Raw genomic sequence first — 25,379 nt, forward strand, 5'->3', positions numbered from 1 at the left:
GTATTGCATAGCGCTGGTCGCCCTTTGGCTATAGACTCTCTCACATTCAGAGAGCCAGCAGCATGTCGTCCGTAAAACGCAAGGGTGCCAAGGCACAGACATTATATGCTTCCTGCACCGCATGTGGGACTTTTCTACCGGCAGGCTCCACGGACCCCCATTGTGTGCAGTGCTCGGCCCCTGCGGCGCTTGCACAGTCGGGACCTCTGCTGGACGTGACCCAGGGTGTACCACCTGTGAATGCTGTCCAGGTGACAGGAACTGAGTTTGCAGCTTTTGCTGACAGAATGTCTCTCACTATGTCACAAATTCTTGACACATTGCGAGCTAGGCCTGTACTTCAGGCCACGGACACTGTGCAATCATTGCCCCCTGGTCCCCCTCAGCTCCAAGCTCCGGGACGGGCATATACACCTCAGGGTGAAGACTCTGACTCGGACGATGGCCCCGGGCAGCCTACGGGCCTTCACATTCATCTCAATGGTCAGGATCCCAGCGAGATGAATCTATGGGTGATGAGGCGGACGTAACTGATCAGGATTCTGATCCTGGGACCGCTCTCAATCTAGATACACCAGATGGTGACGCCATAGTTAATGATCTTATATTTAACATCAATAAGATGTTAAATATTTCCCCACCAGCTCCTCTTGTGGAGGAGTCAGCTTCGCAGCACGAGAGAATCCATTTCAGATACCCTAAGCGTACTTTAAGCACTTTTCTGGACCACGCTGACTTTAGAGACGCAATCCAGAAACCCCACGCTTATCCTGAAAGGCGTTTTCCTAAACGGCTTAAAGATACACGCTATCCTTTTCCCCTGAGGTGGTCAAGGGTTGGACCCAGTGTCCAAAAGTGGATCCTCCAATTTCCAGGCTTGCAGCTAGATCCTTGGTTGCAGTTGAAGATGGAGCGGCACTTAAAGATGCCACTGACAGGCAGATGGAGCTCTGGCTGAAATCCATCTATGAAGCGATTGGAGCGTCATTAGCGCCTTCTTTTGCAGCCGTATGGGCACTCCAAGCTATCTCAGCGGGGCTTGCGCGAGTTGACTCCGTCACACGTGCATTTGCCCCGCAGGTAGCACCATTGACCTCGCAAATGGCGGCATTCGCGTCGTACGCGATTAATGCTGTTCTTGACGCTACAAGCCGCACGGCAGTGGCGTCAGCCAACTCCGTTGTTTTGCGTAGGGCCCTGTGGTTGAGACATTGGAAAGCAGATTCTCATTCCAAGAAGTGCTTAACCAATTTGCCTTTTTCTCGTGACCGATTGTTTGGAGAGCGTTTGGATGAAATCATCAAACACTCCAAGGGTAAGGACTCATCCTTACCGCAACACAGACAAAACAGACCCCAACAGAGGAAGGGTCAGTCTGGTTATCGGTCCTTTCGAGGACCGGGCAGGTCCCAATTCGCCTCGTCAAAAAAGACTCAAAAAGACCAGAGACGCTCAGATTCTTGGAGGTCTCAGTCACGCCCAAAAAGGACAGCCGGAGGAACCGTTGCCAAGACGGCGTCCTCCTGACTTGCGGTCTCCGATTCCCACACCCGCGGTCGGTGGGAGGCTTTCCCACTTTGGCGACATCTGGCTGTCACACGTCAAAGACCGTTGGGTGAGGGATATTCTGTCTCACGGGTACAGGATAGAGTTCAGTTCTCGTCCGCCAACTCGTTTCTTCAGAACTTCTCCTCCACCAGACCGAGCCGATGCTCTGTTGCAGGCGGTGGCCGCTCTAAAAGCGGAAGGAGTGGTGACCTCCGTCCCTCTTCAGGAACAAGGTCACGGTTTTTACTCCAATCTGTTTGTGGTCCCAAAAAAGGACGGATCGTATCGGCCCGTCCTGGATCTAAAGTTGCTCAACAGACACGTAAAAGTCAGGAGGTTCCGGATGGAATCCCTACGCTCCGTCATAGCCTCAATGTCTCAAGGAGATTTTCTAGCATCAATAGATATCAAAGATGCGTATCTCCACGTGCCGATCGCACCAGAGCATCAGCGTTTCCTACGCTTCGTCATACACGACGAACACCTGCAGTTCGTAGCGTTACCTTTCGGTCTGGCAACAGCCCCCCGGGTCTTCACCAAGGTCATGGCAGCAGTAGTAGCTGTTCTGCACTCGCAGGGTCACTCGGTCATCCCGTATCTAGACGACCTGCTTATAAAGGCACCCTCTCAAGAGGCATGCCAACACAGTCTGAAGGTGGCACTAGACACTCTCCAGAGTTTCGGGTGGATTATCAACTTTCCAAAGTCTCATCTAACCCCGACCCAATCTCTGACTTATCTTGGCATGGAGTTTCATACTCTCTCAGCGATAGTGAAGCTTCCACTGGACAAGCAGTGCTCGCTACGGACTGGAGTGCAATCTCTCCTTCAGAGCCAGTCGCACTCACTGAGGCGCCTCATGCATTTCCTAGGAAAGATGGTAGCAGCAATGGAGGCAGTCCCGTTCGCGCAGTTTCATCTGCGCCCTCTACAATGGGACATTCTACGCCAATGGGACGGGAAATCGACGTCCCTCGACAGGACTGTCTCCCTCTCTCAGACTGCCAAGGACTCTCTGCGTTGGTGGCTTCTCCCCACCTCATTGTCACAGGGAAAGTCGTTCCTTCCCCCGTCCTGGGCAGTGGTCACGACGGATGCGAGCCTATCAGGGTGGGGAGCGGTGTATCTCCACCACAGGGCTCAGGGGATGTGGACTCTGGAAGAGTCCACCCTGCAGATCAATGTTCTGGAAATCAGAGCAATCTATCTTGCCCTGCGAGCCTTCCAACAATGGCTGGAAGGCAAGCAGATTCGGATTCAGTCGGACAATTCCACGGCGGTGGCGTACATCAACCACCAAGGGGGAACACGCAGTCGCCAAGCTTTTCAAGAAGTCCAACGGATTTTGACGTGGGTGGAAAGCAGAGCGTCCACCATATCCGCAGTTCACATCCCAGGCGTGGAAAACTGGGAAGCAGACTTTCTCAGTCGCCAGGGCATGGACGCAGGAGAATGGTCCCTTCACCCGGACGTGTTTCAGCAGATCTGTTGCCGCTGGGGGACGCCGGACGTCGATCTGATGGCGTCACGACACAACAACAAGGTCCCAGTTTTCATGGCACGGTCTCACGATCACCGAGCACTGGCGGCAGACGCCTTGGTTCAGGATTGGTCGCAATTCCGACTCCCCTATGTGTTCCCACCTCTAGCATTGTTACCCAGAGTTCTCCGGAAAATCAGGTCCGACTGCCATCGAGCCATACTCGTCGCTCCAGATTGGCCAAGAAGGTCGTGGTACCCGGATCTGTGGCATCTCACGGTAGGCCAACCGTGGACACTACCAGACCGTCCAGATTTGCTGTCTCAAGGGCCGTTTTTCCATCTGAATTCTGCGGCCCTGAACCTGACTGTGTGGCCATTGAGTCCTGGATCCTAGCGGCCTCAGGTTTATCTCATGAAGTTGTTGCCACAATGAGACAGGCTAGAAAACCATCCTCAGCTAAGATCTATCACAGAACGTGGAAGATATTCTTAGCGTGGTGCGTGGCTCAAGGGTTTTCTCCCTGGCCATTTGCATTGCCAATTTTTCTTTCCTTCCTGCAGTCTGGGTTGGAAAAAGGTTTGTCGCTTAGCTCTCTTAAGGGTCAAGTCTCCGCGCTATCCGTATTCTTTCAGAAGCGCTTGGCACAGCTTTCTAAAGTACGCACGTTTCTCCAAGGAGTTTGTCATATCGTTCCTCCTTACAGACGGCCATTCGAACCCTGGGATCTGAACAAGGTTCTCATTGCTCTCCAGAAGCCGCCTTTCGAGCCTTTGAAAGGGGTTCCCCTTTCTCGGCTTTCACAAAAGGTAGTTTTTTCTTGTGGCGGTCACGTCTCTTCGAAGAGTGTCCCGAGCTAGCGGCGTTATCTTGCAAATCTCCCTTCCTGGTGTTTCACCAAGACAAGGTAGTACTTGCGTCCAATTCCAGAGTTTTCTCCCAAGGTGGTTTCTTCCTTTCATCTCAATCAGGATATCACTTTACCATCTTTGTGTCCGCATCCAGTTCACCAATTTGAAAAGGGTTTACATCTGTTGGACCTGGTGAGAGCACTCAGGATTTACATTTCTCGCACGGCGGCTCTACGCCGTTCTGATGCGCTCTTTTGTCCTAGTCGCTGGTCAGCATAAGGGATCGCAAGCTTCCAAATCCACCCTGGCGCGGTGGATCAAGGAACCAATTCTTCACACATACCGTTCTGCTGGGCTTCCGATTCCCATCTGGACTGAAGGCCCATTCTACCAGAGCCGTGGGTGCGTCCTGGGCATTGCGGCATCAGGCTACGGCTCAGCAAGTGTGCCAAGCGGCTACCTGGTCGAGTCTGCACACGTTTACCAAACACTATCAAGTGCATACCTACGCTTCGGCAGATGCCAGCCTAGGTAGACAGGTCCTTCAGGCGGCGGTGGCCCACCTGTAGGAAGAGGCTGTCTGACAGCCCGTTCATGTGGTATCTTTTTACCCACCCAGGGACTGCTTTTGGACGTCCCACTGTCTGGGTCTCCCAATTAGGAGCGAAAAAGAAGAAGGGAATTTTGTTTACTTACCGTAAATTCCTTTTCTTCTAGCTCCAATTGGGAGACCCCAGCACCCGCCCTATTTGTTCTTAGGGTTTCGTTTTTCGGGTGCACATGTTGTTCATGTTGTTTCTTAAGTTCTCCGATCATGTTATCGGATTGAATTTGTTTTTGAAACTGTTATTGGCTTTCCTCCTTCTTGCTTTGGTACTAAAACTGAGGAATCTGTACTCCTACGGGAGGGTGTATAGCCAGAAGGGGAGGGGCCTTACACTTTTAAGTGTAGTTCTTTGTGCGGCCTCCAGAGGGCAGTAGCTATACACCCACTGTCTGGGTCTCCCAATTGGAGCTAGAAGAAAAGGAATTTACGGTAAGTAAACAAAATTCCCTTCATTATATGTGTATGTATATATACATATATATTATATGTGTATATATATATTATATATAAAAAATCTCTCTCTCTCTATCTATATAGTTGCTCTCTCATGCTTTTTTAACAGAAGCTCTGCCAAGATAGCAGCCCCATAATTATACATCGCCGAAAGATCAAATCTATAATGGAATATATGAGATGAAAGGATTATGGTTTTAGTTCTTTCAGAATAAGACCATTTTGCTAAACAACTTCAATCCAGATATTGTACTGACAATTGATTATCCAGGGCGATAGATTTGCTATTTGGGAGGATCATGTGCATAAAATATTCATGTATCTGTATAGGAGATTATGATTGCTGCTTGTACTAATCATTCCTCATGTATTATGTAGATCTGCTATGGATAAGAAGCCTTCCCTAAATAGCAAATAACATTTTGGCTTCATCCATGGTATTGCATCTCCTAACAAATTCAACAAAACATTCTGTTCAGACGTGAGATAAAGTACGGGAATAAAACGTCAGCTAATTCTATCACTTTGTATGGTTTTTCATATAAACTCTTCTGCTCTTTGCAGTTTGACTTCAGGTTAAGTAAGGAGACTGCGCCCCTCAACAACAGACCTCCTCAGCATGACCTGGAGAGGAACGTTACTGGAAGGCAAGGTATGAGGAGCTATGAAGGGATTAGAGGGCTTTTCTGGGAGAAGCAGATGAGAATCTAGTCACATGACCACACACTAGTGGTGGGGAAAACGGGGAAATCATGACAGTGAGGACATTGCACACTGTCACAATTCGATAATCTCCTGTCGTATAGAGGGACTGAAGACTTTTCCTTAGAACCTGGACACCATTTTAAGAAATATTAGTATAACGCTGTTGTGATGTTCAGAGTATCTGTTGTTCTTCTGACATTAAGACCATGTGATAATATAGCTGTGTTGCTAGATCACACTGCTTACTGTAATGTCTTTTTATTCTCTCTACTAGATGGAAGACTTTCAAGTCCCCTGAGTCGGAACAAGCACCCATATATTCCTTTATCTTCCAATATCACTGATGTTTTTGGCTCTGCATCAAGATATGGCAGGGACTCTGTATCTGTGGCAGCATTAGGAGAGCTTCCAGGCCATGTAGTCAAAAAAAGCCGATCCAGGTCTGTCCCCCATTGTACAAGTCCAAATAACAACAATGAGGATGTGCATCACTCAAAAGGTAGGTGAAGACTACAGTCAGAAGAACCCGTTGCTCATATACAATAAAAAAAAGAAAAACTTTGAAGTATATCTGATTACGTCTTCAGTCACCCTTGTCCTAAAAATTTGTCAGCAGTATTTCACCCCCAACTATTTATATGCATATATCTCTTTCAGAGATAAGCCCAGCAATAAATTTACGTGGACTCAGTTACTAAGAAATCAGAGTGTGAATTTATATGTAAAAAGAGCCTGTAGATCTGAAGCCTCTGTCACTCCAGCTCTATTCCCCCTCCCAGCGTCACCTTCCACTGCTTTACTGACCGTCTTTGTGCTGTGTGATTTCAAGCAAATGCGCCATAATTCAAGCAGGAGGAGTAGGCACTGGGCGGGTAATAGAGCTCGAGTGACAAAGGCTTCTGATCTGCAACCTCATTATCATCTATTGCAATTAAAATCGATTTCTCAATAATGCAGGAATGGACTGGCCATGTAAAGCTATTGCTAGACTTGTCTTTGAAAGTGCTACATGCACATATATAAATAGTTTGTGGGGTGAAATCCTGCTGACAGTTCCCTTTAAGGGCAACTTAGCCGGATTTCAGTTCATCACCACTACTGCACATTTGCGCTTCGGTCCTAGAGACACTGTGCTGAGAAGTAAAGATGGCTGCACCATAATGCGGCCTAATTTGACTGAGGTTTCTTTGGACAGAGTACGTCATGCCAAACCTTTTTTTTAAAATATTATCCTCAGAAATGGCAATCATGCATGATTGATCAGGGTTCGACCAATTGAGGCCACCCCTCTTAATACATGATTTTACCTTTTGCTAGAGGAGGAGACTTGAGTCATCCTAGCATTGTCCAGGAACAAGGAAAATTGAAGGCCGTATTGGAAAAGATCTGTATCATGGATTGATAGATATGGGGTTAATCTGCAGGTTAATAGCATTCTGAACCTGCCCGGTCCTTGTATTAAACCCCGCTGCTGGAATGAAAAAAAACTGTAAGGCTATGTGCCCACGAGACTCTAACCGCAGAATACCTGCGGATTTATCTGGATTTTCTCGATAAATCCGCAGGTTTTAGCAAGCACAGACACTCCCCATGTTATCTTATGGGACATGGGGAGTTCTGTGTCCATGCTGCGGTATGTGCGGCTGCAGAATATGCTGCGGATGTCCCTCAGCCACACGTAACTGCATGTCAATTATTCCTGCGGAATTACCAGCGGAAATCCCTGCCCTCCACTATGGAAATAGAGGCAGGGACTTCCACAGGTAAGTCGCACAAATGACCATAGGTTTACCGCAGCCATTTCGCTGGAATCCCGCAGCAATGTATAGCTTGCGGATTCCGGGGATCAGCTGCAGGAAACCTGCAGATATATCGTGGATATATCCGCGGGTACAGAGTCCCGTGGGCACATAGCCTAATCCTTCCGGCAGCGTTTAGGTTTCAGTCATGACGGCGGTGCTGGCGCTGGCTCAGTTACCACTCTGTGTATGGAGACTGTGGCTGTGACCACCCCCCCGCACTGACTGACAGCTTTCACTAATCCTGAGCAGCTGTCAGGGAGGGCAGGGGGTGTGATTACAGTCACCATCTCCATACACAGAGTGGTGACTGAACCTGCGCTGCCTCCGTGACTGAAACTGGAATGCTACTGGGAGGATTACATTTTTTTACTCCCGGCAGCAGAGTTTAATGTGCAGGTGATAGACAGGTGCAGAATGCTATTAACCTGCATATTAACCCCATATCTTCAGGTTAATAGCATTTTTCCACGTGACTGCTTCCCGTTAAACCATACTACAGCGTTTGTTTGTTTTTATTTCACCACTTTAGTGGTGCTTTACACCTTGTTCTGGCCTTGTTTTGGCTCTCGTAGACTTGCATTGGGAGCTTGAGATGTAACTTCTGACTTCTGGTCAGTCAGAAGTTGTGGTCACAAGATGGCGTTGCGGGACTGGGGTGGCCCTGCTAAAATGTGAAGACCCAAAAGGGTGAGTATAAGACCAATGATAGGGAACTTAGGTTAAAAGCACCATTTCAGTGCTGAATAGAAAGATCCCCAAAAAACTCTAGGCTGTCATCTGGGTGCAGTTCTATGGTTTCCATGGACTCCTTGACTTGCATGGTCGAGTGCAATTCAAATAGCAGATCCATCTTGAGCATGCAGGTCTGAGGCAAAAATCTGACATGTGCCCAGCCCCATAGAATAACATTGGTCTGAATGCGAACCGATGTTTTATCAAATCGTACACGGACCTAGTATCGGACTATGTGCACGACCCCCTTGGCTGAGATTGTCTCATTAAGGCGCTATGGAAGGACATCTGGAGTTGTAGATAAATTGCTAATAACTGTTACTGAGCTTAGTCTGCACATACACATTCCTCATATGTGATAACCATGCAGGTGTCACTCCACGGGCTCAGCACTCGTAAAAGAAAATTTATATACTTCAAAGTCTTTGAAATCCTCTGAAACATCTCATCCGTGCAGTGAGATTTTCTCTAAAAATGCACAAACACATTTTTCTGCAAACAAAAAGAGGCAAGATTTTTTAGTATCATCTTTACAAAGTGTGACGTGAGTATACAGTGCAGTACGTGGCTCCATCCACGACTGTGGGACATTTCTCACACTGGATGGTTCTTTTAGTCAAATATCAAATTCGACAGAACGGAGTACACGAATAGCATAGGTTACCACTATTACTGCGCTGAGTTGTGGAGACCATTATCCCACACTCATATTAGCAAAGTTTAAAAGTAATTGCCCCCTTTGTGGGAGAATGTGCAGAAAATGATTCATTGTTTGGTTCAATTGCTATTCCCTGCATGACAGAGATGAGAATGCATTACTATATGCCAGGGGTCTCAAACTCTGCTTGGTGTATGGGCCGCACAGAGGAAAAAAAATACCGTATTTTTCGGACCGTAAGACGCACTTTTTTCCCCCCAAATGTTGGGGGAAAGTGGGGGGTGCATCTAATGGTCTGAATGTAGGGCATGGCTGCGGGGAATGAGGGTGTTGCGGTGGAGCGGATCATCGGGGGCACAAGCAGGCTGCAACAGCGCCTGCCGTGACCACGTGGGCTCGCTCATTACATATGCACGCCCATCCTCCCGCCCATCTCTCAGCGCTGAAGCCAGCACTGACAGGTGGGCGGGGGATGCACGCATAATTAACAGCCGGCCGTGATCACCCCTGGCAACTACAGCCTGGAGTGATCATGTGCGGCTGTATTCACTGCCCCCCACGCATCATCATCAGCGCGGGCCGCAGTGAATCAATGTACTCACCGTTCCCCTGCAGCATCGCGATGTCCTCCAGTCTGCCGGCCATATGGAAACTAGCGGGGCTCACAGTCATGACATCATCGCTGTGCGCACGTGTGTCCACACAGCCGCGCCGGCAGACTGGAGGACATCGTGATGCTGCAGGGAACGTGGCCAGCTCAACACAGCGCTGCCGGCACAGACGGAAGGAGGAGCGACGCTGCGTGGAACGAGGAAAGGTGAGTGTAAACGTTTTTTTTTTTTTTGTGTGCCGCAGGATGGGGGTATATGAGCAGGATGATGAGGGTATATGAGCAGGATGATGAGGGTATATGAGCAGGATAATGGGGGTATATGAGCAGGATAATGGGGGTATATGAGCAGGATGATGGGGTAGATGAGCAGGATGATGGGGGTAGATGAGTAGGATGATGGGGGTAAATGAGCAGGATGGGGGTATATGAGCAGGATGATGGGGGTAGATGAGCAGGATGATGGGGGTAGATGAGCAGGATGATGGGGGTAGATGAGCAGGATGATGGGGGTAGATGAGCAGGATGATGGGGGTAGATGAGCAGGATGATGGGGGTATACGAGCAGGATGATGGCATATATAGCAGGATGGGAGCACATACCAGGATGGCAGTATATAGCAAGATGGGGCTATACCAGGATGAGGGACATAAATATATACACAAGGCAGGAGGATCATTACCAGGATGGGGTACCTTAAGCCCGCTTTACACCCTACAATATATCTTACGATGTGTCGGCGGGGTCACGTCGTAAGTGACGCACATCTGGCATCGTAAGGTACATTGTAGTGTGTAACAGCTACATGCGATTGTGAATGAACGGTAAAACGATCATCACACGCACGTCGTTCATTCCTCATGAATTGAACGTCAGGTTGTTCATCGTACCCGGGGTAGCACACATCGCAGTGTGTGACACCCCGGGAACGATTAACAGATCTTACCTGCGTCCTGCGGCTCCCGGCCAGCAATGCGGAAGGAAGGAGGTGGGCGGGATGTTTACGTCCGCTCATCTCCGCCCCTCCGCTTCTATTGGCTGGCTGCCCGTCTATGTGACGCCGAACGTCCCTCCCACTCCAGGAAGTGGATGTTCGCTGCCCACATCGAGGTCATATGGACGGGTAAGTACGTGTGACGGCTGTTAATCGTTTGTGCGGCACATTCAACAAAATTCAACGTGCCGCACATACGATGGGGGCGGTTACGATCGCATACAATATCGTATGCAGAATCGTAACATGTATAGCAGGCTTTAGTAGAGAATTTGGGGACATTACCCCCATAATAGTTTCAGCAGCAAATCCTCACCCCATAACCGTGTGTCATGACCACATTTTTTGCTTAGTTTTATTTTCCTATTTTCCTTCTCTAAAATCAGGGTGCGTCTTATGGTCCGGTGCGTCTTATAGTCCAAAAAATACGGTAATTTGGGGGGCCGCATTCTTTGCAGGACAAAGTGACCTTTTTATTGGTACCATATATATATTTTTTTACACACCTTTGTATCACTGATTTTGAACATTTTTCACTTGTTTACTATAATAAATGTGCACATTCTTGGTTTAAATATAAAAAAATAAATATTGATGGTGGTAAAAAAATGTCATGCTTTTATATTTATTTTTTTTTTGTTTTACATTTTATCCCTTTCTTGTAACTAATAGTGTTACAATTATCACTATATAGAAATTTTGGCCAACATCTTTTAGTAATGTTCCCCATCTTGTTGTAATGTGCCCATCCTTGTCCCCTTCTAGTATTGTGCCCCATCCTGGTCCCCATCCTACAGTAATGTGCTCATCCTTGCCCCCATTCTATAGTAATGTCCCCAGCCTTGTCCCCATCTTATCGTAATGTGCCCATCCTGTAGTAATGTGTCCAGCCTTGTCCCCATCTTATAGTAATGTTCCCCATCTTCGTCCCCTTGTAGCAATCTCCCTATCCTGTAGTACTGTCCCAATCATATAGTTGTCCCATTCTATAGTAATGTGCCCATCCTACAGTAATATCCCTATCCTATAGTAATGTGCCAACCTTGTCCCCATCCTATAGTAATGTCCCCAGCCTTGTCCCCATCTTATCATAATGTGCCCATCCTGTAGTAATGTGTCCATCCTTGTCCCTATCTTATAGTAATGTCCCCAGCCTTATCCCTATCCTATAGTAATGTTTCTCATCCTTGTCCCCCTTGTAGTAATGTCCCTATCCTGTAGTACTGTGCCCATCCTAGTCCCCATCCTATAGTAATGTCCCCAGCCTTGTCCCCATTTTATAGTAGTGTCCCCATCCAATAGTATTATGCCCATCCTTGTAATGTCCCCATCCTTTAGTAATGTCCCCAGCCTTGTCCCTATTCTATAGTAATATGCCCACCTTGTTCCCATCCTATCCTATAGTCATGTGCCCACCTTGTCCCCATCCTATAGTAATGTGCCCACCTTGTCCCCATCCTGTAGTCATGTGCCCACCTTGTCCCTATTCTATAGTAATGTCCCCATCCTGTAGAAATGGGGGGGGGAGCGGCTATAACTTACCGATCGCTCTCAGCTTCCACAGACGCCGGAGTGAATGTAAGGGGACTGGGGGGGCGGTCTCCGGCCCCAGATTCACAGTGATTGGAGAGACCGGCCTTGTGACCAATCTCTCCAATCAGAGCTGGGGGCGGATGAAACTGAAGTCACCCAGCTCCAGCCAATGATCAGTGCTACAGCTGTACTGATATGGCTGGATTTCAATGTTTCAACCATTTTCAATGGCTGAAACATTACAGTGGCTGTGAATGGCTAAGCGGCGTTCGTTAGCCAATCACAGCCTCCGTAGGTCCGGGGAGGAGACACCACCCCTCCTGAGGTCCCCTCCTCTCTGAATCTAAGGTATTTGCAATGCAAAGCGATCGCAGACACCGGGGCTCCGGGGCCGCGATTTCGCCATGACGTACTGGGGACGTCATTGGTCCTTGAGTACCAGGGAGCCATGACATACCCAGTACGTCATAGGTCGCTAAGGGTTAATGTGCCGTCCTACACACACACACACACACACACACACACACACACACACACACACACACACACACACACACACACACACATTCTTCTCACCTGTCCTGCGTTCCCTCGGCTGCCTCATCTCTGCTTCGTGCGGCCCCCAGGCCCGTGCCCCTGTTAACTATCGCGGCTGGTGTAGGGGCTGCAGTCACTGTCAGTGATTTCTGTCAATGATTGTTTTGCCGGCACTGTGCGCGCAGAGTCCTTGACTCTGAGAGCGCACACCGGCAAAACAATCCTCTAACAAAAGTGCATATAGGGGCTGCAGCCCCTGTACCTGCCGCGATAGTTAACAGGGGCACGGGCCTGGGGGCCGCACGAAGCAGCCTGAGGGGCCTCATGCGGGCCGCGTGTTTTAGACCCCTGCTATATGCGATGGCTGGTGGTGTGGAGCACCTTTCATGTCTGCACGGCAGTATCTATAATCCCAGCTACCTATGGCCTTACTATATAGACCACTATTCCAATTCCACTTATGAATGACTTTGATAGGAATTCTTTTATATGTTTCTATAGGTTAAAACAGTTTGTGACACATTCTCTTAAAGAAAGACTAAATAAAAATATACCTAAAAAGATTATTGGATATTTTAAGAAATTTTTAATAGGGTAGAGTAAAGTCGGCCCTGCTGAAAGAGTCTATTTTGTCATGGCGACATCCTTAAAAAAATCATTTGGTGGAAACCAAGCTGATGGCTATGTATGTGACATGGTGTTTGATGGGAACTGTTAATATGTGATTGGTGAAGACGTGGGGCCGAAGTGGAGTTTTTCTAAGTGTGGCTGTGGGACTGTGGAAGGTTCAAGGACAGGAGCTTCAAGGGGGCCTGAAAATTTTTGCCAGTTTGGGGCCCTGAAATTCCTGGTGGCAGCCCAGAGTATGATCAGACCATGTCCCTGTACGGTCAGACACTGCCATTGCATAGTACATAGCAGGGACACATATATAAGATTACCTCAGCTGGAAACTGGAACAGTTTTTTTTTTTTGTTTTTTTTTTTGTTTTTTTAAAACATCCAATTGTAGAACTTATTATTATTATTCCAAGATCTATTGAATAAAATTAACTTTGTAGAAAAACCCCTTTAAGGACAAAATTGAGTCTGTCATTTTTTTTTACCTCATAATGACCGTGGGCAGTAAAGTTACGTCCTAGCGGTCATAGTGTTAATCCTCACCGGCTGCTGCGGGCTGTCGGCGGGGATCCTCGCACATGTCAGCTCATTTGTACACCTGATGTGTGCCTTGCAGGCACGAGTGGAATCACTATCCACCCGTACCTATTAACCCCTTACATGGCGCTGTTAAAATGTGACCGTGCCATTTTAATGGCGATCACGGTAAATGCTTACTCATTGCTTGCCACCGGAAATCATGTGATGTGATGACGTGGATCCAATGGTTGTCATGGTAGCACAGGATCATGTGATGAGTCCTGTAGCTCATATGACTTAGGTCCTGTAACCAGCAGCCGAGTACTGCAAGTTACAAGACATAATTATTCTTTTCGATCTGAGCGGTGCTGCTCTGATCGGGAGAAATGAATGAGCGATCAGACTGCTGATCCTTATAGCCCCCTAGGGGTAATAGTTAAATAAGAAAAAAAAACACTAAAAAAAAACCCCTTTCGTCCCATTGAAAAATGAAAGGGTTAAAAAAATAAATATACACATTTCGTATTGCCACGTTCAGAAATGCACAATCTATCAAAATATAAAATCAATTAATCTGATCGGTACACGGCGTAGCAGCAAAAAAACTTCCAAACACCAAAATTAAGTTGTTTTTTTTTCTTTTTTTTGTCGCTGGAATTTTGCGCAAAATGCAATAACAGGCGATCAAAATGTAGCATGTGCGCAAAAGATGGTACCATTAAAAACGGCAGCTCAAGACGCAAAATATCAGCAGTCACTGAGCCATAGATCCTGAAAAATGAGAACACTACAGATCACGGAAAATGGCGAAAAATGTACGCCACTTTTTTTTTTTTTTTTTTAACAAACTTCAGATTTTTACCCCCCCCCCCCCTAGATGGATAAAAGTAAACCTATTCTTGTCTGGTGTCAATGAACTCATACCGACCTGAGGCATCACACCCGTATATCAGTTTTACCATATAGTGAACACAGTGAATAAAATATCTCAAAAACAATAGTGCAATCGCACTTTTTTTTTTTTTTTTTTTTGCAATTCCTCCCCATTTGGATTTTTTTTTTGTCGTTTTCCAGTACACTATATGGTAAAACTCATGGTTTCATTTAATAGTACAACTCGTTCCACCAAAAACAAGCCCTCACATGGCTATATTGACGGAAAAATAAAAACGTTACGGCTCTCGGAAAAAGGGGGTGGAAAAAACCCAAATGGAAATGTAAATTGTGAGCACTGCTGGGGACTGTCATGAAAAAGCCTAAAGCAAGTTGAGTGACTGTAAAATAAAACATTTTACGGCTTTTCATTTTGCTACATTTTTTGAACAGTTTGCATAATGAATGTTTTCAAGTTTGCCATCAGCATTGCTACACCTTAGATCATGTACATGTAACTACTGTCCCTACTGTCAGTAACTAAGGATAATTATCTGTCCCAACTTGTGCCGGGCCCAACTAGAGGGGCAGCCCTTCTGGACTTAATTTTAAGCAACAGGCCAGATAGAATAACAGACGTACGAGTGGATGGGCACCTAGGGAATAGTGACCACAATATAATACAATTCCACTTGTCCTTTAGTAAGGTGCCTTGGAGGGGGGTTACAAAAACGCTGAATTTCAGGAAAGCAAAGTTTGATCAACTTAGAGAAGACCTTCGCCAAATTGATTGGGACAATGTCCTCAAAAATGGGAGCACAGAAAATAAGTGGGAAATTTTTAAATCAGTATTAAACACCCACTGCGAGCTAGCCATACCATACAGAAATAAAAGGGCTAGGAACAGGAGAAAACCAATGTGGCTTAATAAGGATGTAAAAGGGGCAATGAATAATAAGAAAAAGGCATTTAAAAAGCTAAAACAAGAAGGCAGCGAGGAAGCATTAAAAATATATAGAGAAAAAAATAAAATGTGTAAAAAAACAAATATATTTAGCAAAAGTAGAAACTGAGAGACTCATTGCTAAGGAAAGCAAAACAAATCCCAAACTATTCTTTAATTATATAAACAGAAAAAAGATTAAAATTGATGGTGTTGGCCCTTTAAAGAATAATGAGGGTAAAATCATAGAAAGCGATGTGGGAAAAGCAAATGTTTTAAATACTTTTTTCTCAACTGTGTTCACACAGGAAAAGCATATGCCAGGGGAAATGCAGAGTGATCATGTAAATGCCCCATTAAGTATGACCTGCCTAACCCAGGAAGAAGTGCAGAACCGACTTAGTAACATTAAAATTGACAAATCACCAGGCCCTGATGGCATTCACCCTCGGGTATTAAGGGAGTTAAGTAATGTGATAGACAGGCCTCTATTCCTTTTATTTAAAGACTCTATAGAAACTGGGTCTGTTCCACTGGATTGGCGGCTAGCAAATGTGGTACCAATATTCAAAAAAGGGTGCAAAAGGGAACCTGGAAACTATAGGCCGGTAAGCTTAACATCTGTTGTGGGTAAAATGTTTGAAGGGTTTTTAAGGGATACTATTATGGAATGTCTCAATGTTAATAACTGTTTAACTCCATATCAACATGGATTTATGAAGGATCGCTCCTGTCAAACTAACCTGATCAGCTTCTATGAGGATGTAAGCTCTCACATGGACCGAGGAGAATCATTGGATGTCATTTATCTCGACTTCGGTAAAGCATTTGACACTGTCCCACATAAAAGACTGCTAAGTAAAATGAGAAAGCTTGGGCTCGGGGAAAATGTGTGTAGATGGGTAGGTAGCTGGCTTAGTGGTAGAAAACAAAGAGTGGTTATTAATGGTGCATACTCAGATTGGGCCAGGGTTACTAGTGGGGTGCCACAGGGGTCTGTATTGGGCCCCCTACTATTTAATATATTTATTAATGATCTGGTGGATGGTTTACAGAGTAAAATATCAGTATTTGCAGATGATACAAAACTATGTAAGGTAGTTAACACAAAGGAGGACAGTTTGCAACTACAGATGGACTTGAGTAAATTGGAGAATTGGGCTGAAAAATGGCAAATGAGGTTTAACACAGATAAGTGTAAGGTTATGCACATGGGAAGGAGAAACAGATGCTACGATTACTTACTAAATGGGAAACTGCTGGGGAAATCAGACATGGAAAAAGACTTAGGCATCTTAGTGAATAAGAATCTAAATTGGAGTGCCCAGTGTCAGGCAGCAGCCACCAAAGCAAATAGGGTGATGGGATGCATTAGAAGAGGTCTGGGGGCACGAGATGAAAACATCATTCTCCCTCTGTACAAATCACTAGTCAGACCACACTTGGAGTATTGTGTGCAATTTTGGGCGCCGGTGCTGAAGAAAGACATTACTGAACTTGAAAGGGTTCAGAGGCGGGCTACTAAAATAATAAATGGAATGGGTGCATTACAATACACGGAAAGGTTATCAAAATTAGGTCTATTTACTCTAGAAAAGAGAAGACTTAGGGGAGACCTAATAAATATGTACAAATATATCAGAGGGCCATATAGAGATCTCTCCCATGATCTGTTTGTACCAAGGACTATGACAAGAACAAGGGGGCATTATTTTCGATTGGAGGAAAGAAAATTCCTACATCAGCATAGAAGAGGGTTCTTCACGGTAAGAGCAGTGAGGCTCTGGAACTCTCTTCCTGAGGAAGTGGTGATGGCCAACTCACTGAATGAATTTAAGAGAGGAATGGATGCATTTCTTGTTAGCAAAAGTATAGAAGGTTATAAATAGCATAATCTTACAGGTAGATAGAAGAGCGACCAAGATTATTAGAGGAATGGGGGGGCTGCAATACCAAGACAGGTTATTAAACTTGGGGTTAGTTAGTTAGGAAAAACAAAGGCTTAGGGGGGATCTAATCACAATGTATAAATATATGAGGGGACAGTACAGAGACCTTTCCAAAGATCTCTTTACACCTAGGCCTGCGACTGGAACACGGGGGCATCCGCTACGTCTTGAGGAAAGAATGTTTAATCATAATCACAGATGAGGACTCTTTACTGTACGAGCAGTGAGACTATGGAGCTCTCTGCCGTATGATGTTGTATTGAGGGATTCACAAGTAAAATTTAAGCAGAGCCTGATCGCATTAATTGAAAAATATAATATTACCAGTTATGTATATTGGATTTTATGACAGGGTATTGATCCAGGGAACTAGTCTGATTGCCGTATGTGGAGTCAGGAAGGAATTTTTTTCCCCATTGGAGCTTATTGGACACATTGTGGTTTTTTTGCCTTCCTCTGGATCAACATGTTAGGCTACGGGTTGAACTAGATGGACTTAGAGTCTCCCTTCAACCTTAAAAACTATGAAACTATGAAACATTTATTCTAGATCAGTCAAAAAAATGTTTTTTTACTATTAAAAATATATAAATAAAAATCCCTTCACTAGCAGCAAGCAGCAGTGCTTCCACTGTGCCACTCCCAGCCCTCTAAATAATGATCTCTGTTTCCTCCTCCTTTTTTGTAATTCGAGTACTGTAGCAGGATTATGAAGTAGCAGAGACGCACAAGAGTGTCAAAAGACTACTACAGCTGGCAGCCAGCAACACCAAGATCTGCCCAGGAGGAGCCATCAGGGGAAGCGGCAGGTCACTAGTACCACCCACACTGCTGCTGCTAGAACAGGCATGGCCAGCTCCGAGACTGGGAGGAGAATTGTGGGGGCAGGACAGCTACATTGTAGTATTATTTTGCCATTTCTGGGAAGGTATATTGCACTGCACTATGGTATTTGGTGCTGAAGGGAAGGTATGTAGTTCTACACTGTGGTGTTTGGTGTAGCTGGGGAGGGATGTGCTGCATTGGGGTGTTTGTAGCTGGGGAGGTAGGTAATGCTGCACTGTGGTGTTTGGTGTAGCTGGGGAGGTAGGTAATGCTGCACTGTGGTGTTTGGTGCCAATGGGGAGGTATGTAGTGCTACACTGTGGTGTTTGGTGCAGCTGGGGAGGTTTGTTGTGCTGCACTGTGGTGGTTGGTGCAGCTTGGGAGGTTTGATGTGCTGCACTGTGGTTTTTTTGTGCTGGTGGGAAGGGCAATATGGGAGTTGCTTGATGTAATTTGATTGGTGCTAGTATGTAGTTAAAATGGGTGCTATAAGCACTTATATGTTCACTACTGAGGCATTGCCTTCTCTAAGAAAATTTTTCAGAATCCCTGCTCCCGGCTATAGATACACCTCAAGTATATTACACAATCATGCAGATGTTTTATTTCTTTTTGAGATGAATATTACAGAAATGCAGGCAAAGTAGTTAACTATACATGTCCAAGTATGTAGCCATGGCAACCAAAATAAAATTGGTTTGTTTGCTGCATTCAAAGAACAGGAAGGTAGTACATCAGGGGGTATTAATATAATAGATACAGACCTAGAGAGAGCAGGTGGCCTAGTCTGCAGAAAAACTCCTTATTTGAAGTAATACTAATTACTCAACACAATAATCTTTCAGCATTTTACATTTCAAGGGAATCTGTCAGCAGGTTTTTGTTGTGTAAGCTGAGGACAACATACTCTCAGTTCAAAAAACAACTGTGCTTCTCTTATCAGTGTGTGTGCAATTGTTTACGTAAACTTAAAGATTTGTTACTCTGTGTTTAACATTTCAGGACTAGAAGCTCATGCACATAGCAGTCTGATACTCCCCCTGCTGTGATTGCCACCTCACAGTCAATACACAAGGTAGAGGTATGAAAAAAATATATAAGTTGAGCTTAGTGCTTATATATCCAGGTAAATTAGATCATTATAAAACCTATATCATAGCAGTATCACATCTAATATGAATAAAAAAGTACATAGTGAGCATGGTGCAGAGAGTATATTACCTTTTAAAATGACCGACCTGCGTTTTGCCTTGGCTTCTTCCAGGGATGATCTCAAGCGAGAGTATAAATTGTGTTTTCCACCGCGATACCATGTGGTAAACCGTATGGCATGCAACATTCAGACCACCTGGGTTACACCTTTAGACAGCCCAATCTAGGCTTCTCTGTCCAATCAGATTGTAACATCATAGTCATTCCCAGCCACCAGTCAGCAATACATCTGCTATTCCCACCCTACCACTGTATAAACCCATACAATACTCTCATTTCATATCGTCACTGGTAGAAGCCACAGCGAAACGTGCGTCAGGCATTTTAAAGGTAATATATATTCTGCACCATGCTCACGATGTACTCATTGTTAATCATGTTAGATGTGATACTGCTATGATATAGGTTTTTATAATTGTCTCAGTTGGCTTGATAAATAAGCGCTATGCTCACCTTTTTATTTTTCTCCTGCCTCTTCCTTTTCATGATATGATAGATATGGAGATTATATATATATATATAATATAAAATTATATAATATATGTATATATATATATGTACATGTATGTATATATGTATGTGTGTGTATATATATATATATATATATCTCTCCATAATTTACATAATAAGAATTATTTTAGTGTCACTTTTTTGTCCTAGTATTATAGACAGCATCTCATTTGATTATGTATCAAGGCGTAAATCCATCCCACCGCAACAAGGCGTACCCCAGTCAGGACAGTCCTAACCTCTAGTATGAAATAGAGTTGTAGTACGGTAATCTGAAGCTGACCTTACTTTTTTTAATACTGTGTTTTTTTGTTTTTTTTTCCCAGTAAACCATTTTCATTGTTTGAACACCCTATCAAGATCAGAACCTGGGAGTCCAGTTGTGCATCGCTCTGCCGAGGAGAAGGCAATCAGTCCAGATAAACTTAATTTAGAAAGGTAAGCAACAGTTAATGGCTGAACATGCTAATAATGGAATTGGTTATGATAGTCCATGGGTATACTGTAGGGTACAGGTTCCTGAAATGTTGACTGTTTAATAATTTTCAGCCAATACATAAGCTATACACTCTGAACAGTATTTATGTAACTCTATTCTATGCTTGTGTCTAATCTGATGCAGACCCTCTATCTAGTGGCAAGTTTTCATACCCCAAAAAATGGTTGTTTTTCTTGATGGAACATGTCTTTTGCTTGTGTATTACATGTTGTTTTAAATCTCGTCCACTTGCCGGATACCAAAAACTACTGCAGACCCATGTGAATTCACCTTAGGCCCTCCCTGTGCGCACGCTGCGTTTTTACCCACGTTTTTTGTGCGTTTTTGCTTCAGAAATTTCTTGAGAAAATGGTTGTAACCTTTCTGCAGACATTCCCCAGCAAAACCTATGGAAAAAAAAATTAGCTGTGCGCAGGTACCTGCATATTTCACTCCATTGACTGTAATGTAATCATGAAATACCGCAGGGAATAACGCAGGTAGCAAATTATGTGCGGTTCATTGCGTTTTCCTGCGTTACTCCCGCGGTATTTCGTGTATTTCGGGACATAATGTTCATCACTGCCCTGCGTTTTGCAGGGGAGTGATGTCATTATGACAGGAAGATGAAGTTTAGCAGAGAGTAAACACACACATATCAGACTCACACACAGACATATATAGAGCACATAGAAATCAAACGTACATATAAAAATAAAAAACGAAAAGAAAAAAATGTGGGCTCCGCCATATTTGTGGCTGGGGAGGGCCAGGGCTATTGCCCCCCCGCAGCCAAGAATATCAGCCAGCCGCTGCCCCGAGAATGTTGCATACATTATGTGACAGTCCCGGCATTTTACCGACTCTTCACGATTGCCGTGATGTGGTGGTATCTGGGTAATAACGAGTTAATGACAGCCCATAGCTGCCACTAAGTCTTAGGTTAATCATGGCAGGCATCTGAGACACCCCCCATGATTAACCTGTAAGTAAAGTGAATAAACACACACACCGAAAAATCCTTATTTTAAATAAAATAACAAAAAAAGCACCCTCTTTCACCACTTTATTAACCACCCCCAAACACACAGCTCCGATCTATCTATTGATTATCTATCGATTATCTATCTACCTATATTATTTATTGCTGTTAAAGCATAAAAAAACGCAGGGACACACCAAAAAACGCACAAAAAATGCATGCATTTTTTGGTGCGTTTTTTTAACGCATGTGCGCTAATCTTTCACTCAAGAAATTTCTTGAGAAAAATCCTTTTTCTAGTGTACACAAGGCCTAAGGCCCTGTGCGCACTGGAAAACGGAATTTTCTTAAGAAAATTCCGCAGGGTCTGAAAGATTACCGCACCCGCGGTAAAAAAAACGCGGCAAACCGCACCCGAAAACCACATGCGGTTTGCTGCGGTTTTACCGCGGTATTATTCACGGTATTGCCGCGGTTTTGCTGCATGTGGGTTGGTACATGTGCTTTAATGCATTCAATGAAATAAAGCACATTTAAGAAAAAAACATTTAAGAAAAAAAAAAAAAGTAATTTCCTTCTGAGATAGATAGCAGACAGATAAATAGATAAATAGAGGACAGAAGAATAGATAGAGGGATAGATATAGTCCCTGTGAGTACACGCTGCATTTCTCCCGAGCGGTAATGTGTGTTCACATTACCGGCCGTGGGAAATGCCCTGTGGTTACCTCTGCTGTCTCGTTGCGAGGCTGCATTCGGCGCTGTGTGTCAGTCGCGGCTGGATGCAAGCATCGCAGGATGTGGATTACGCCGGAGCTGTGTTTTGGGGGGGTTAATAAAATGGTGAACCAGGGGCTTTTTTGTGCTTTATTTAAAATAAAGTATTTTTCGGCGTGTGTGTTTTTTTCACTTTACTTACGGGTTGATCATGTCAGCTGTCTCATAGACGCTGCCATGATCAAGCCTGGACTTAGTGGCGGCGATCCGCCGCCATTAACTTCTTATATTACCCTGATTTTCCACCGCATCACGGCAACAGGAAGAGCTGGGGACACTCCGGTACTGCCGCATAATGGATGCGACAGTCCCGGGGCAGCTGCGGGCTGATATTCTCGGCTGCGGGTGGAGGGGGGCATTAACCCTGGCCCTCGCCCTCCCCAGCCTGAGAATACCGGGCCGCCGCTGTGTGCTTACCTTGGCTGGACGGTAAAAATACGGCGGAGCCCACATGGTTTTTTTTTCTATATGTCCGTTTGCTTTCTATGTGTATTCTTTATGTCTGTGTGTGAGTTCGATATGTGTGTTTACTATATGTCTGTGTCTGTGATCTGTGTGTTTACTCTCTGCTCCACTTCCTCTTCCTGTCATAATGACATCACTTCCCTGCAAACCGCAGGGCAGCGATTAACATTACCGCAGGTAAACCGCGAAATACCGGAGGGAATAACGCAGGAAAACGCAATGAACCACACAGAATTTGCTGTCTGCGTTATTCCCTGCGGGATTTCACGATTAAATGGCAGTCAATGGAGTGAAATGCCGCAGCGACGTGCGGAAAAGAAGTGACGTGCAATTGTTTTTGCTGCGGGAATCCCACAGCAAAACATGCAGCTGTCAAAATCCGCATAGTTCGCACAGCATTTTTTTTTCCCCATATGTTTTGCTGGTGAATCACTGCTGAGATGTTCTGAACATAACATGCAGCGAAACATGCAACAAAACCGCAGGAAATCTGCGGCAAAAACCGGCAAGTGCGCACAGGGCCTTAAACAGGTTCTCTGTGAATGAGCTAAACTGGCTTACCTAATATAATTCAAGCTGCAGCCCATCCTAGTCTTGAGTCGGTACAGGCTCAGACTGAATAGATTATATATATATATATATATATATATATATATATATATATATATATATATATATATATATATATATATATATATATATATATATATATATATATATATCAGCTAAGACCTGTGTGTCATATCCACTCAGAAAAACAGTAACACATATACCTCAGTTGGGTCGTCATATGTGAAGAAATATCTCTTCCTCGGGTTTATGTCCGAGATCAATCTCCTCAATGTTTAATTGTTTTATTGTTGGGCACAGTCATTCTATGTGCACTGCTGTAAAGCTGTCAATGACTGAGGAGGGTGATGTAGCTAGAGAACTTGTCAACCACAACTTGAGTTAAAATATTTCTTTACAAATGAGAGCCGGAAACAGACTGAGGTATGTGTGATACAGCTCTTGTGAGTTGAAACACCGGAGCTGTAAATCTTAAAGTCTGCAAGTTGTTCTGACAAGTGACTAGGACAGATTAGTTTGAATTATACCAGGGGCACCATTTTATCTCATTCTTGGAGAACCCCTTTAAGGCTAGATGCCCACAGGGCAGAATTTCTAATTCAATTTCCACATCAAATTTGTCAGCAAATTAGCTGCAATTCCATTGCAAATTAGGCTATCTTTACACTGAAAAATTGTGTTCTTAATCACTTTCATTTCTTAATCTTTCAGATTAATTAGGCTCCCTATTACCCGATGAGCTTGTTCATCAGGTGAAATTATTTTTTTGCGGCGCACGGAAGAGTAGTATTCTCCGCTCTGCATCTTCCTGTGCATGCAGGACTCTCTCTGCCGAGTGCAATCCCCATCTATGTGCACCAGACAATACATTACAGATCACTCAGTCTGTTTCGCTATTAAACAACCTCTGACCAATTACCAATCGCTGGTCATTTAGTGCCGCCGGTTGGTGCATATAAATGGACCCTTAGCTGCAAATCTACATTGTTACGGATTAGTTTAGAAAAAAAAAAAAAAAATTGCTGCATAGCTGGAATCTTTGTCATCAAGTGAGGAGATAATTATTTTAGGTCTCAGGAACACCAAATGTTATTCCTCCTTATCAAAGAGGAGCGAACAAACAGGTGATCATTAGCACTATGTAGACTACCTATCTCCAGCCCATATCAGAAATAGCATCACTGTCATCAGGAAAATGCAATCTTTTAATATCATCTGTAGAATAATCAGATTTTGAAATTATCTAGCTGTGATTGAAGAACATAAATGTTTGTGCGAATTCTGGGTCCTTGATTTTCGTCTCATGGAAATCATAGAAATAATGTTAGTCTGAATTATGGGTAAATCATAGTTGTTTGGATGGTTAAAATACGCCCCTAAGTATGGTGGTCATATTATTCCACTAGGAGGTTCCTATGGGAAATATGACATAAATTAGGATTGTTGGAACACCATTCCAAGTCTGAACTGGGTGCAAAAACCTAAAAAAACATCACTATGGGGAGATAAGGTATGCACACCAGTGACTATGTAAGGGGAATACATGAAATAGCAGAAACTGCTGTGTGAATAGAGGAGAATGAGAGGACACACACAAGCTAGGGACCCCAACGTAGAGAAATACTTTGGCGTAGTGTTGGGGCTCTATTGCGTTGATCAATTCAGTAGCTAAATTTTTCTTGATTCATATGTTCATGGCAGTAATGCAGATTCCATTTTTTCACATTTTCACTCTTACATATGGCTATTGGATTTTTCAAGTCAGTATTCACACAGCAGTTTCTGCTATTCCATGTATTCCCCTTCCATAGTCACTGGTGTGCATACCTTATCTCCCCATAATAAATTAGGATTGTGTCCTGAAGCTGTCTTTCCTTGCATATAATTAGCCATCCTCCTCTCCCCTGACCAGGAGGAGGGGTGATGGGTCTGGATAAGGGCCTTAAATTATCTCATGCACAGACACCTATTGTCAGACTTGAAAGTAATACTGAGGATTTCAGAGGTATCTCCTCTACAAGAATTTCTCACCGACCTAATCAGTAAGAGCTTTTTATGTTTACCCGATTTTATTTTTTTTCTTTTGTCTTCTGTATACTCTTTATTCTTTTTTAGTTAATCTTTTTGTCACTATACCTTTTGTATA

The 25,379-nt window shown here is 44.4% G+C and overlaps 1 protein-coding gene across 3 annotated transcripts in view; it reads left to right on the forward strand.

Annotated features, from left to right (window-relative positions):
• Positions 1-25,379, forward strand: part of LRRC49 (leucine rich repeat containing 49) — a 230,880-nt gene that overhangs the window by 9,073 nt on the left and 196,428 nt on the right. For all 3 annotated transcript variants that reach the window (XM_075345709.1, XM_075345711.1, XM_075345710.1), the window contains exons 3-5: positions 5,504-5,591; positions 5,919-6,143; positions 20,289-20,400. In XM_075345709.1, the coding sequence (XP_075201824.1) occupies positions 5,504-5,591; positions 5,919-6,143; positions 20,289-20,400 (425 nt within the window). The remainder of the gene's footprint in view (positions 1-5,503; positions 5,592-5,918; positions 6,144-20,288; positions 20,401-25,379) is intronic.

This window comes from Anomaloglossus baeobatrachus, chromosome 4 (genome assembly GCF_048569485.1).
Source record: "Anomaloglossus baeobatrachus isolate aAnoBae1 chromosome 4, aAnoBae1.hap1, whole genome shotgun sequence".
Lineage (NCBI taxonomy): Eukaryota > Metazoa > Chordata > Amphibia > Anura > Aromobatidae > Anomaloglossus > Anomaloglossus baeobatrachus.